Source organism: Myotis myotis, unplaced genomic scaffold (assembly GCF_014108235.1).
Source record: "Myotis myotis isolate mMyoMyo1 unplaced genomic scaffold, mMyoMyo1.p scaffold_m19_p_18, whole genome shotgun sequence".
Lineage (NCBI taxonomy): Eukaryota > Metazoa > Chordata > Mammalia > Chiroptera > Vespertilionidae > Myotis > Myotis myotis.
The window spans coordinates 17,267,461-17,282,873 of record NW_023416322.1 but is presented as its reverse complement, the minus strand read 5'-3'; the positions used below and the strand labels follow the sequence as shown (position 1 = coordinate 17,282,873).

Below are 15,413 nucleotides of genomic sequence, written 5' to 3'. Positions count from 1 at the left end.
ATAATAATAATAAAAAAATCAGTTTTCTACCTGGCTTCCATCCTGTATCCAGTCCAGCTCCCTTCCCTTCTCCCATCTTTCCCAACTACCATCAGTGACACCCCAGTTCCTGCTGTCTCTCTCACTTCCTTCAACAGCTCCTTTCCCATTCCCCCCGATTTTTGCCCATCCAGCTCCCTCCTTCCCTCTTCTCCACATCCCCAAAGTCCCGAGGAGATCAAAGAGTGACAGTGGCTGCAGCCCTGGTGGAAAAGTTTCCAGCTCCCCCTTCTGTCTGGGCCGAGGGGCCGAAGGCTGGGCTGGAGCGTCCTGGCTTCTGGGGGGAAATCGTGGAAGAAGTGTCTGAAGCAGCGCCGTACAAAAAAGAAAAAGACCCCCCCCCCCCCTTTGTGCTTGTTAGCGCGGTGACTTTCAGTTTGGGTCGTTGCCCCCCATTCCGACAGCCATTGCTTCCCCTGGGTATGTGTAGGTTAGCAACAGCGCCGGCGGGAGCGGAGCGCACCCTGGGAGCGCTGCCCTGGAACCGGAGCGACCCCCGAATCCGTGCGGAGAGCAGTCGCCCGCGCGCGCGGAGGGGGGCGGGGCTTCAGAGCAAGGCGGGGGGCCTGGGGGGCGGCACGGGCCAATCAGCAGGCGAGGCCGAGCCAGGCTCTCCTCCCGGCTCCCGGGCGAGCGGCGGACAGTGGAAAGTTGGGAGGCTCAGCGGCCGGCCCTGCGAGAGCGGCGGCGGCGAGGGCAGCGGGACTCCGGCGCGGCGCCGTCGGGCTCAGTGCGCCCCGGGTCGGGCCGGGCGCGCCACCCGCACTCCGCCCCCCGCCCCCCGGGCCGCGGGCAGAGACGACCCACGGAGGAAGCTGCGTCCAGACAAAAGCGCTGCATCTCTGCCGCTCAGCCCCTGCAGGGAGTCGCGTTCGGTGCCTGTCCCCGTCCGAGTCTCAGCTCCAAACTGTTAGCCAGTGCGCAGGGGTTTCCAGAGTCTCATGAGCTGCTCGGAGAGGAGACCCCCGTCTGTGGCTGAGGAGGTCAGCTAAGCACCGCGCTCAGGAAACGGGGGAGACAAGGCAGAAAAGAAAATGATTTCCCGGGACACCGTCCGCGCAGGATTCCTGTTTGCTCTGCTCTATTCCTCCCTCGCTCAAGACGCGAGCCCCCCGTCGGAGGCCAGCGCAGAGGACATTCCCGAGGGGGCCTCCACCTTGGCTTTTGTGTTCGATGTGACCGGCTCCATGTATGATGATTTAGTTCAGGTTATCGAAGGGGCTTCCAAAATTCTGGAGACGTCTTTGAAAAGACCTAAAAGACCTCTTTACAACTTTGCTTTGGTGCCTTTCCATGATCCAGGTAAGGGGAATGTTCATTCTTTGGTGTTTTTTTTTTTTTTTTTAATCTTTTTATTGATTCCAGAGAGGAAGGGAGAGGGAGAGAGAGAGAGAGAAACATCAATGATCAGAGAGAAGCATTGATCGGCTGCTTCCTCCACGCCCCACGCTGGGGATGGAGCCCGCAACCCTGCACGTGCCCACGCCACCGGGAGCCAAGCGGGGACCTCCTGGTTCATAGGTCGAGGCTCAGCCACTGAGCCACAGGGCTGGGCGTATGTCTTTGTTATTTCTTATGATCACATGGTGCTTTATGCTATGAAATGGTCTCAGTGTTGGGAAGTTTGAAATCTTTTTGATAGATGTGTAGCCCGAAGATAGTTGTCACAAAGAATTGCTGCTTGGCTTCTGGGGTGGCTCTGCTACCTGCTCACGTCTCAGCCATGGGGTAGACAGATGGCTTGTTTAGGGAGCTGGTCCGGTGGTCCCCAAACCTGGATATGTGGAGTTAGGAAACCCACAATCCGGTCTTGAGCAACAGCGTCTACTGACTTTTTAATTTTAGAGCTAAAGGATGCTTAATGATAAAGGCAGATTTGAACAGGGGTGTTCAGCCGCGATCCTTCCAAAGCTAACAACATCCAGGTGGAGAGCATGCTCAGGACAACGCTCCGCTAAGATGGGAAAAACCTGTGTGAGTCAAGGAAGCTTGGCGTAGTTACTGCTAGTGGAACGGAAGAATGAGAGAAACCATTCATTGCTTTACTGTATCTATTCATCTTTGCACCAGGTCATCATTAGCTAGATTCACAGATGGGTATAAACGTTATGACTATGGCTCATGCAGTAGAAATGCACATGATTTGGTATGTCAGTGCTCTGTAAAGGTAGCTGAAGCCAAAGGACTTTACTTACTTATTTTTTTTTTTGCCCTAAAGCTGTGGGTTTCAGCGGCTCCACTGTAACAGGACCCGATTTACTTTTTTTTCAGTTTCCCTTTAAAGTGGCACCTTTCTTTCTGTGAGGCCCATAGGAGCCCTCATTGTCATTGTGGAGGACAGCATCGCCAGGGGAGCCCTGCGGCTTGCTGTGTAGCGTCCACCTGAGTTTCATTAACACAAGTTGCTGCCCAGTTGAAGAAATAAAGCAGTGGCTTAACAGTCCTCCCCCACTGTTCTCCCATACGTTTCCTGCTTTGAAATTCTCTTTTCTGTAGAAGACCTTGACACAACCACTTTACAATGAGAGCTAGACATTGAGAATTTCAGATTTGTTCCTTGTGCATTTGACAGACATAAGTTCAAATTATTGCTAGGTATCAAACGTGTCAGTTGTCAACTATTTAAAAAAAGTTGGCTGTGGGGAAATTTGGAGGGGAAATAGAATTTTCTGCCCCCCCCCCCCCTTCAGATGATGAAAACAACCTATCCTACTCTTCTGGGGTGAGATATATATAGATATAGATATCTATATCTATATCTATATCTATATCTATATCTATATAGATATCAGCGGTTCTCAACCTGTGGGTTGCGACCCCTTTGGGGGTCAAACTACTCTTTCACAGGGGTCGCCTAAGACCATCGGAAAACACATATATAATTACATATTGTTTTTGTGATTAATCACTATGCTTTAATTATGTTCAATTTGTAACAATGAAAATGCATCCTGCATATCAGATATTTACACTACAATTCATGACAGTAGCAAAATTACAGTTATGAAGTGGCAACAGAAATAATTTTATGGTTGGGGGTCACCACAACATGAGGAACTGTATTAAAGGGTCGCGGCATTAGGAAGGTTGAGAACCACTGTGATATATATATATCTCACATATATGTATATATATATATATATATATATATATATATATATAACATTTCTACATTGATGAAATATTCTTTATATTTGAGTGAAGAATTGAATGGTTATTTACTGTGTTTTCTCTCTTAGTAAGACACCTTATGTCTTACAGTGTTTCAGTTTATTAAATGTCAAGATGTCAATGTTGATGCAGTTCGAAACTTGTTATTTTGGAATAGCCTAAATATGTTTCTTCTGTAGGGGTAAATCTGAAGTTGGCTAAAAAACAAAGTAAAAATTGTTTTCTCTAACACCACAATTTGCTCTTCTCCAAAAGACTCTTATGAAATGATGTTGCTGCAAACAGAACACAGAAATTGCCTCAAGTCATAAATGGAAACTGGATCATCATGATATTTCAATGTGATATGAAAATTATTGGAATAAATTGCATTGTGGTATGCTGCATTCCAATTGTTACCAAATGGGAAAGTTTGCTGTAGTTGACTTTCCTATAGTTTAGCAATCATGTTTCAAAGTGGGGGAAACTTGGCATGCTAATAAGAGATGACTAATAAATTAGATCTTTCTAGAATTAATACACGAAAATGATTAAATTGGTTCCATAAAATTAATTGTAAGTATAATTCAGTAAAACTATTAATTCTGTTTCCATTGTGATTAGAGAGAAAAGGCCAAGTGTTTCTGTTATCTAAGAGTATTTAAAGTATTTTTGAAGATAAAGAGGGAAATAGAAGTTAAAACATATTAATAACTTTTAGTTTATTCATTCATTTTAATGGATTGTAATAATATCTTGGTGTGACATTTTCTCTCTCACACTGTGTGTGTGTGTGTGTGTAAAGCATTTTTGATTTCCTTTTACTTGTGATTAGTGATCAGCTTAGAATGACAAAAAGGGCCTTGAATGGGGATTGGCTATTTTACAGAGTGACATTGGAAAAGTCAGTTTATCTTTATGAATGTTTTCTGAACTGTAAAATGAGGGACTTGGATTTGAACATCTCTAAGGTCACTTCTGACTGCGACATTTTATGACTGATTGTTTTATATGTGGTTGCTTTTCATAGTTTCTAACACAAATTCCTACGGTTGGGTGATACAACTGACATGAAAAGAAATAATGTGTGTTATTGGATATAATAATTGCATTAATTATAATCATAAGTACTAATTATATTAATGACCTTGACTACAACTTTTCAAAGCCCTTTGATATCTGCTACTGCATTTAGCTAGATGAAATAATGGAGGAGACCTGGGATATAGTCTCCGGCATTTGACAGAGACCTGTTGGCCTTTCAGGTGATGCTTTGGACCCCTGCATTACAGGTTGGGGCACGGTGTGTGCTTGCAGGTGGGGGTAAAAATTAAAATACAGGGAAAACATAACCATAGAGGGCAAAGTCTAACAACTTGACAAGGAAGTGATAAAATCACTCAGAAAATGTGCACCTCAGAAGCCAGTCTTGGAGGACCAACAACACACCCATGGAAGGGGAAGCATCAGAGAGGACCAGGGACATGGACTATCAGGCTTTTTGATGCTAACTATCTTAAAATGTTCTTTTTAAACTTCTCTAATTACTTATAATGCATTAATTTTTAGCAGCTTTATTTAGATATAATTCCCATATTATACAAACATTCATATTCACAGATATATACAACCATCACCACGATTTTGGAACATTTTTATTGCCTCAAAGAGAAACCTCATGCCTTTTATTTATCTACTAGAGGCCCGGTGCACAAAAATTTGTGCACTCGGGGGGGAAAAGGGGGGCCCCTCAGCCCAGCCTGTGCCCTCTTGCAGTCTGGGACCCCTCGGGAGATAACGACCTGCTGGCTTAGGCCTGCTCCCGGGTGGCAGAGGGCAGGCCCAATCCCTAGGTGCAGCCCCTGGTTGGGCTCAGAGCAGGGCCGATTGGGGAGTTGGGGCGCTGCCCCTGTCATGCACAGAGCAGGGTGGACCAGGAGGTTGTGATGCCACCCTCAGTCACGCTCAGGGTAGGGCCGATTGGGGGGTTGGGGCACCGCCCCCTGTCACACTCAAGGCAGGGTCGATGGGCAGGTTGCGGCGCCACCCCCTGTCATGCACAGAGCAGGACCAATCAGGGGGTTGGGGTGCTGCCCCCTGTTACTCACAGAGCAAAGCCCATCAGGGGGGTTGGGGCTCCGTACCCTGTCACTCACAGAACAGGGCCGATCAGGGGGTTGGGGAGCTCCCCCCGTCACTCACAGAATAGGGCTGATAGGGGAGTTGGGGCACCGCCCCCTGTCACACACAGAGCAGGGCGGATCAGGGGGTTGGGGCGCCGCACCCTGTCACACTCAGGGCAGGGCCAATGGGGAGGTTATGGCTCTACCCCGGCACACACAGAGCAGGGCCCATTGGGGGGCGGGGGGTTGGGGCGCCGCACCCTGTCACACACAGAGCAGGGCCCGTGGGGGGCGGTTGGGGCGTTGCCCTCTATCACCCACAGAGCAGGGCCGATCAGGGGGTTGGGGTGCCGCCACTCTCACACTCAGGGCAGGGCCGATGGGGAGGTTATGGCTCTACCCCGTCACACACAGAGCAGGGCCCGTTGGGGGGCGGGGGGTTGGGGCGCCGCACCCTGTCACGCACAGAGCAGGGCCGATCAGGGGGTTGGGGCACCGCAGCCTGTCACACACAGAGCCGCAGGGCAATCAGGAGTTTGGGGAGCTCCCCCCTATCAGGCACAGAGCAGGGCTGATCAGGGGGTTGGGGCGCCTTCCCCTGTCATGAACAGAGCAGGGCCGATAAGGAGGTTGTGGCCCCGCCCCCTGTCACACACAGAGCTGCAGGGCAATCGGGGTTTGTGTGCTGCCCCCTGTCATGCTGATCCCGGTGCCGGGAGGCCTCGCTGCTCCGCTGATCCCGGTGCTGGGAGGCATATTACCCTTTTACTATATAGGATAGAGGCCTAGGGGCTGGCTGGTTTGCCCTGAAGGGTGTCCTGGATCAGGGTGGGGGTCCCCACTGGGGTGCCTGGCCAGCCTGGATGAGGGGATGATGGCTGTTTGCAGCTGGTCACACCCCCTTCAGGGTGGGGGTCCCCACTGGGGGTGCCTGGCCAATCTGGGTGAGGGGCTGAGGACTGTTTTCAGGCTGGCGGGTGACTGAAGCTCCCAACTGCTCCTTTTTTTCTTTTTTTTTAATTCTGGGCCAGCTTTAGCTCTGAGGCTCTAGCTCTTAGGCCTCCGCTGCTGAAAGCAGGTTTCTGGCCTTTGTTTACCTTCTGTATTTGAAACAATGTTGCGATCCTGCTGGCTGAAGCCCGGCGACTAAAACAGGTTTCTGGGGTTTTGTTTAGCTTCTATATTTGTAACATAGTTGCTTAGAGTTGCAGCTCAGAGGCTGGCAACGGCAGGCAGGGAAGGTTGGAGTCCTCTGTCACTGAAGCAAGCAAGCTTCATGTTCACTTCCAGCTGCCTGGCTGCCGGCCGCCATCTTGGCTGGCAGTTAATTTGCATATCGCCCTGATTAGCCAATGGGAAGGGTAGCGGTGGTACGCTAATTACCATGTTTCTCTTTTATTAGATAGGATCAGTTCTCTATCCCCTTATCATCCTTCTCCCAGCCCTAAGCAACCACTAATTTACTTTCTGTCTCTCTAGGTTTTCCCGTTCTGGACTTTTATATGACTGGAATTGTATAATATGTGTTCTTTTATGACTGGCTTCTTTCACTTTAGCATAATGTTTTCCAGGTCCCGTCATGTTGTTGCATGAGGATGTTGCATGAGACCCAACTCTGAGATGAGAGGGTTGACATTTTCCCTCCCACTCCTGATCTCTGGGGAAGGGAGAGGGGCTGGAGGATGAAAGCAAACTGGGAAAATCTCTGGGATTGGATAAAAAGTAAAATAGAAACACATATTTCTTTCACATTGGTGGGTGCAGGGTAGTCAGTAGTTGACATTTACAGCATGAGATGGTTTGCAGGGAATAAGATAACAAGGAGGGGTTCTGCTATAGGTTGTGCCCTGAGGGGTCTGGAAAAAGACCATTACTCTGACTTTCAAAGGAGTATTATCTCAGATACAAAAAGATAGTAGACAAGGCTCACTTAAGTTAAAGATTGACCTTTGTCAAGGAAGCCACAGGCCTAGGGCAGGACTACCCACCGTGACCCATTTCTAGTTAGGAATTTTTATGTCTAGACCAGTGGTCGGCAAACTGCGGCTCGCGAGCCACATGCGGCTCTTTGGCCCCTTGAGTGTAGCTCTTCCACAAAATACCAACTTCTGTGCATGGGGCACAAAGTTTCAATAGCACTGTACATGCGCGCCCGCACGTGGTATTTGGTCTCTAGATAGACTCTAGAGACCATCCTAATGTGGTTACTTTTGGCCTCTGTTTGTAAGGCCCACCATGCAGGCCTCCCCTGAGCTTGTCAAGTTTAGCGTGTGGCCCCTTTTTTCATTCTCACTGAGTTATATTCTTTTATAATAAAACAGGTAATCTAATGAGTAAGTGCGTTTTCTGAGGTTTTTGAGCTGCTCTAGCAAATTAGTTGAACCCAAGGGAGGGGGTTGTTGGCACCTGTGATGTACAGCTGGTGGTCAGGGGCACACGAAACAACTGGGGCTTGTGATTAAAGTCTCAAGTTTGGGGGAGGGTGCAGTCTTGTAGAATTAAACCCTTTCACTGGTGGAATCTGATGCTATCTCCAGGTAAACAGGTATCAGAGTCAAGTTGAATTCTCAGACCTTGAAAATCTGTCGACATTTTATATGAGCTAAACTTCAAATTGAAATGTCAGTTTCAATATGTGGAGGAAAAAGATCCAAGAAGATATTAGTCTCCCTTTGCCTGTAGCTCCTCCTGTGTGAAGAAGGGTTTTCATGAGGAAAAGGGTTGGTCTTTTAAATCCAAGAGAAACCAAACTTAAAGTAGAGTTTAAGAGTGAGAGATTTTGGTTGCAATGATTACTTCGTTTCTAGCATGATAGAATATTTAATTTTAATTTTTTTAAAAAGTAGAGTGGGATTTATTGAAGATGCACTCCAAGCAAGGAGTGAGCCTGTTGAGAGAGACAATGGCCCTAAACTCCTGACTTACACGGTTTAAAGGAGGGATTTTCTAGGTGGAGACCTTAATTTGCATTCAGGGATGATTAATAGAATAGGGTTATATAATTATATTTCTTCTCTGCATGCCTTTACCCATAATGCATACAGAAAAATCCAAGGGGGATGGTTCTAAACCGCAATGCAAATTTTATTATAATTAGTCTAGGACCCTAGTAAGGTCACACTGAGGTCATATTGTTTTCCTCTGAGCTTCTGCCAAAATCCAGCTGATTCTGAACCTGCTCACTGACAGTCTGCTGGCTGCTGGGTGGCCTACAGAGAGGTGGTCTGAAGGCAATGTTGGTCTGACCCCTGTTCAGGACCCCAGGGCAGACCCCACCCCAGCCTCTCATGTCTAACTTCCTACCTAATACCTGGACGAGCTGCCGCTGCCCATTGCTGCCCTGGTTGCAAGCCTTGTGAGGTCCCTTAGAGTTTAGCAGTTGCTTGCCTGTTGGGGAAGAAGAGGGGGAAGGGAAAGGCCTGGGCATGCCCCTGGGAGGGAGAGCATGCCCTCCATGATAGAGTATTTTAACCTGAGAGGGGACCCCAGGTCTCTGGATGTTTTCTGAGGACATGTAGAAGCGTTTTGCTCCCCACCATGAAAACTTTCTCCCAAAGTGTAAGGACCACATTTTGATAAATCGAATAGGTTACATGTGTTAGGAATGTTACCAGTCAACAGAATCCTCTCTGACTCCCACTTTTGGTTTGTTGTTTGTTAAGTTGAGGAACAGCTTTCAGTTGATGGTTGGTAAGTCCGAATTTGGTTTTGCTTATGATGTGTCTCTGGTCAAACGTACAATAACCATTCTCCCTGATCTTCATAGCTCTGCTTCCCTACCTTTCTCTCTGGTGAGACATTAAGCAATCTGGACAGGACTCGTTTATGGTATCTCACAGGCCTGCCACACAGTCCACACTCAGGACAAGTTTCATCACTGAATTCTGAAAACAAGAACTGAGGATTTCTCTGGGTATTTTAATCTTGCCTCGCATGCCTATGACTTTACTTTTAAAATCATAACAATCAGAAGAATAAAACTAAGCAACATAATAATTTGCGAAGTTGACCTTTTGGATTCTTTAAAAATACTAAAGAATCAGTGGCGTTGCTCTTATCGAATGACTCACATTTGTCTATAAAGATCTAATAGGCACTGGAGAGAAGCCGTTATCATTTGGGTGATATGTATCTCCCAGCCAAGCTTGAAATGAAATGAAAGTATCATTGTGACCCAGATAATGGCGGAGTCTTGGGTAGTTACTGAATGTTTGTATGGCAGGGAAGTTTTGGAGGTGATTTCTATGCAGTTGGGAGTATCTCAGCTGCATGCCGTAAGATAGTCTGCCCGCTTTCCAGTTTTAATTGGACTGGTGGAAGGAGTGTCAGTACAAATACATTAATTTCTAAAGAGCATTGTGCACACAAAAGATCCATATCATAGGTGGTTCTCACAAGTCTATAGTATTCTCAGCCTTGGTTTTGTTTATCTCTGATAAATCCTTCGAGGATCTCCATCTCTGCAGGAAATAGGAAAAATTTAAAAAATGGACTTATGTCAAATGTAAGGTGTAATGAAATAAACTTTTCCTACTTTAGTAACATCGTGGTTAAATAATATAATATATGTCAAGGTCCTTTAAAAGTACTAAAGAATCAGTGGTGTTGCTCTTACTTATTGATGACTCACATTTGTCTATAAAGATTCAGTAGGCACTGGAGAGAAGAAAAATAGTAGAAGCTTTATACAATAAGACTAAAAAATTCTAGAGTGAAAATATCTACCTGATGCCTTGGTTATTAGTCAACCTATAGGCAAAGGATAGTTCGAACCAGTTCAAATGTACCATGCTAATACACTCAGTATTTGAGAGGCATGTGTTCATTGCTGCACTGCCCCCTTGGGCCCTAGACCACTGCTTCATAATTGGGAAGCCAACAAGATAATTTAAAAATCCAAAGATAACCCCTTATATAGGGTGTCCCAAAATTCACGCAAGATTTACAATTCAATTCAATTGCAAATCTTGCGTGAATTTTGGGACATCCTATATTCAGTTCATTCATTCTCTCATTCATCGGTTAATAATAGGCTTCCTACTATTTGTCAAGGACTATGCTTGATTCAAAGATAATGAGGCCTAGCTTACAAGAAGTTAATAATATATGGGGTAACGTGCCAGGGAAATGATGATATTATATAACCTGCTACGGCTTAGAGTGGAAAGAAACATTGGGCTGTGCGAGCGCAAAGCAATGCCCCTGAATCTGAATTCAGGAGGGTGATGTTCAGCAAAGGTTTTCTGGAAGATATGTGGCCTGGCTGAAGTCTAAAGATAATGCATAAGCGAAAGAAGTTTAAGGAACATGTTAAGGCATTTGGATTTCATCCTGAAAGCTATCAGGAGCCTGAAAGGGTTACAAGTGAGGAATGACATGGTTGGGTTTTCATTTTAGAGTTGTATCTTGCAGATGGATTGGGGCAAGGCCGTCCTGAGAGCTGAGCGATGAAATCTGAGGCCATCACAGCAATTCGGGGAGAAATAGTGAGGAGACTTGGGCATAGGAAGAAGGGGATAGACTTCCGAGCTATTAAGAAAGTCCAGTGAACTGGACTTGGTCCTTAGAATATGGAAAAAAGGGAAATATGATTGCCTTCTATAGGTTAAGATATGAAATTGTCACGTACTAGAAGAGAAAAGATATGTAAAGTTCTCTATAAGAGATACCATTACTCTCTGGCCAGTAGTCTTGACAGTAAGTAAGCAAACTCCTTATAAATTAACTTGTCCAAACAAAATATCAATGAAAAAATACAGGGGTGAAAAAGAGTCTCAGAAACAGACTTAGGCATTGTACAACCAATTTTTTTTAATTGACATATAATTGACATATATTAGTTTCAGATGTACAGTTTGTATATATTGTGAAATGATCACCACAGTAAATCCAGTTAATTACATTACAAAGTTTTTTTCTTGTGATGAGGACTTTGAAGGTCTACTCTCTTAGCAACTTTCAAATAAGCAATCCAGTACTGACTATAATCCTTACGCTGTACTTTGTATCCCCATGACTTCCTTAATTTATAACTGGAAGTTTGTACCTTTTGACCTCCTCCATCTGTTTCACCCACCCCCTATTCCCTACCTCTGTCAACCACCAGTTATATGTTCTTTGTATCTATGAGCTCATTTTTTTTCTTAGATTCCACATTTAAGTGGGATCATACAGTTATATGTATGTCTCTGTCTGACTTATTTCACTTAGCATAATGCCCCAGGGTCACAGATGAAAAGATTTCCTTCTCTTTTATGGCTGAATAATGTTCCACAGTGTGTATTTGTGTGTGTGTATACATGTGTGTGTGTATATTTATATTCATCCATCTATGGACACTTAGGTTGTTTCCGCATCTTGGCTATTGTAAATAATGCTGCAATGAACATGGGGTGCTTGTGTTTATGTTTTTTTGCAGATAAATACCCAGAAGTGGAATTGCTGGGTCATCCAGTACTTCTATTTTTAACGTTTTGAGGAACCTCCACACTGTTTCCCATAGTGGCTACACCAATTTACATCCCCACTAGTAGTACACAAGGATTCCCTTTCTTCCACATTCTCCCCAGCACTTGTTATTTCTTGTCTTTTTGATAATAGCCATTCTAATAGGTATGAGGTGTCTGCCTGATAATTAGTGATATTGAGCACATTTTCATGTACCTGTTGGCCAACTGTATTCTTCTTTGGAAAGATGTTTATTCAGATCCTCTGCCCATTTTTAAAATTATTTGGGTGCTTTTTTTGTGTGCCAAGTTTGATCTAGGGTTCAGAGTATTAGTTCATTCTGCACTTAAATAACCAGTCCACCCATAAGCAACACTCCAACTGTAGCCATAGACTGTTTATCTTTATAAATATGTAATGATGTCATTACATATTTGGATCAAACTGTTAACTCTCCTAGTTTTGGTTGCATGCTCACCAAAGAGCCTTCTGATAATTTAACCTCATACACTTTCCTTATAGGGAGAGAAAGCTCTTGTCAGACTGGCACATACATCAGACTTACCAGACAGTTATATTCCTGATTGGTAACTCATATTTTGGCACACCAGTCTTATACGTCAGTCTCTATTGTTTAAAATACTCTGACAGTGTCAAGTTAAAGTTTCTGAGTTTGGAAGTCTGAGAGCCAGACCTTAGTTGATGGTTAATTTATCAAAGTAAATGTCTCTGTTTGGGTGGCCTGTCTGTCTCCAGGTATCATCCCCTCAGCATTTCTGTCAGTGTGTTAGTATGAATCATGCCAAGTAGCTGTTCTGTCCACTTGAAACTTATATAGATGATAGCTAAAGCCATCAGAACAAATGAGATCATCCAAGGAGAGTATGTAGACTGAGAGAAGAAGAAAGACAAGATGGAACTATAGAGAACGCAAGTATTTTTTTTTTTTTTAAACATATTTTATTGATTTTTTACAGAGAGGAAGGGAGAAGGATAGAGAGTTAGAAACATCGATGAGAGAGAAACATCGATCAGCTGCCTCCAGCACGCCCCCTACTGGGGATGTGCCCGCAACCCAGGTACATGCCCTTGACCGGAATCGAACCTGGGACCTTTCAGTCCGCAAGCCGACGCTCTATCCACTGAGCCAAACCGGTTTCGGCGAGAACGCAAGTATTTAAGAGGCAGTGAGAAGGGAAATTCGTAAAGGATTCTGGAAAGGAAAGTCCAGGTCAGTAGGAAGAGAAACAGCAATGAGCAGGGTGTGGAAATCTAAAAAGTTGCTAGATTTAAGCAGGTGACATTATCAACTCCATCCACGTGTAAGATGACTGAAAATAAAAGCTAAACTAAACAGGGTAAAATGCAGTTTCATTGGGGTTGGGAGGCCAGGATGCTGAAATGATGGGTAAGAAAATAGTCTCTGGAGTCTGATGCCTGGGTTGGAAGCCTGGCTCCACCAATTACTTGTCCCATGATCTTAATTTCTTCAGTTTCAGTAACTGGGGGTAATATCTCCTCAATAAAATTGATGTGAGGATTGAAATAATAAATGCCCCAAATTTAGCACAATCCCCTGCACACAGTAAATTCTCAATAACTCTAAGTTATTGGGATTTAGAGTTGAGAAAGAAAATGTTAAGATGGAAGAGAGGAGAGAATGTGTAATTCTGCTGGAAAGGAGTCAGTGGAGTAGAAGAGATAGAAGATGCCAAAGAGAGAAGAGATAATTTATGAAACCAGGGCTTTGAGGAAGCAAGAGGAGATGGGATGCAAAGTAGGACTGGTCATTGGCAGGAGAAGACCTTTGATTGATTGTGATAGGAGAGAAGCAGACCATAGACAGGTCACGGATAAGCAGTAGGTTGGTGAGGAAGACAGCGAGTCATTTTTATTTCATAAGAATTGTTGAGAGGTCTCCAGCTGGCAGTTAACTATGCTGAGGAGGGGTTATTGGGTTATTGGGTGTCAAAACGGCAGGTGTTTTGTCTGAAGGTGAAGAAATAATTGGGGGTGGGGTGGGGTAAAATGCTGATCCACGTCTTGACCCTGGTGTATTTGGGGTGTGGGGTAATGGGCAGACCTCACTAGGGAGCGCTGTAGGATGAGAGGTGGTGTCATCAGCGGAGAACCCTGTTTCAGCTACAGAGGGAGGTAGATAGAGAGTTCCTGTGGGAAGATGGTTTGGCAGGTCACAGCATTTGTGGGGCTTTGGATGGAGAAAGGAATGGGTCAGGAGAGAGGAAACGGGTGAGAGCCAGAGAAAGAGGAGTGGTTTGCATTTGGGGCAGTGACCACGGATGGTGGTGATCTAAGGCCGGGTGGGATATGCTGGTGCAAGGTCTAGCTGAGGCTTGGGTAGAAATGTAAGACACCGGTGCAGGCCCTGGGAGAGTTGGAGCCCGATGATGTCAGCTGTTGGCAACTCGGTCTGAGGGCAGGGACTCCTGAGGACACCTCATCTCACGCGTCTTCTTGACATAGGCTCAGGAGTATCATTTTTATTTCTAGTCATAGCAGCTACCATTTCATTTTTTGAGTCACTACTCTGAACCAGACACTAAACTTGATTCATACTGTGTTTTACGTCATTAGGCTCACAAATCGCTAAGTGGTGGATGTTGTCTTTATTTTACATATGAAGCAACTGAAGCTTATATGCACTCTCACAAAATGTCCTGAAAAAAGAATAGCTTCCTGCACATTATTTTTTGCTCCTTCTTGTGTTTTGAGACACGTGTGAGATGGAGGAGCTGAGCCTACGAAGGCATGGCAAAGGGACCTCTGTGTTAGTTGCTAGGGCTGCCCTAACCAAGTACCCCAAGCGGGGTGGCCAAAACAACAGAAATTTATTGTCTCAGTTCTGGGAGCTAGAATCTGAAATCAAGACGTTGGCAGTTTCCTTCTCCAGGCTGTGAGGGAGAGCCTGTTCCCCGCGCTCTCCCAGCTTCTGGTGATTTGCTGGCAGTCTTTGGTGTCCCTTGGCTTGTAGACGCACCATTCGCTGCCTTCATGTTCACAGGACAGTCTCTCTGTATAATGGCTCAAATTTCCCATTTTTATAAGGACACCAGTCATATTGGATTATTGGCCTACCCTACTCCAGTATGACCTTATCTTAACTAACTACATCTGCGACAATCTTATTTCCAAATAAGGTCACGTTCTGAGGTGCTGGAGGATAGGACTTCAACATATGAATTTTGGGTAGACATAGTTCAACCTATGTTGAGACCACACAGTTAATTAACATTTAAAAAACAAGACTCCAGCTCTAGCCAGTTTGCCTCAGTAGATAGAGCATCGGCCTGGGGACTGAAGGGTCCCAGGTTCGATTCTGGTCAGGGGCCACATGCCTGGGTTGCTGGCTTGATCCCCAATGAGGGATATGCAGGAGGTAGCCAATCAGTGATTCTCTCTCATCATTGACATTTCTATCTCTCTCTCCCTCTCCCTTCCTCTCTGAAATAAAAAAACAAACAACAAAAAATCTCACAAGATTCCATTACTCTTCTACTGGAGAGACTCGGTCTGTTCTATAAATTTCTGATAAAAATGTTTATATTAGGGAGATTATGAACTCTAAGCTCTCATCTCTTTTTGGATGGGAGTGAGGTCCTTGGTGGTAATTATGGAGAGAAGCATTAGTATGTT

General features: G+C 45.1%; 1 protein-coding gene across 1 annotated transcript in view; it reads left to right on the top strand.

Annotated features, from left to right (window-relative positions):
* The first annotated feature begins 650 nt into the window (after positions 1-650).
* The window catches only part of HMCN1 (hemicentin 1), a 377,912-nt gene continuing 363,149 nt past the window's right edge, over positions 651-15,413 (top strand). The window contains exon 1 of the mRNA XM_036343707.1: positions 651-1,341. Coding sequence (XP_036199600.1) covers positions 1,074-1,341 — 268 coding nt within the window. The 5' untranslated portion in view covers positions 651-1,073. The remainder of the gene's footprint in view (positions 1,342-15,413) is intronic.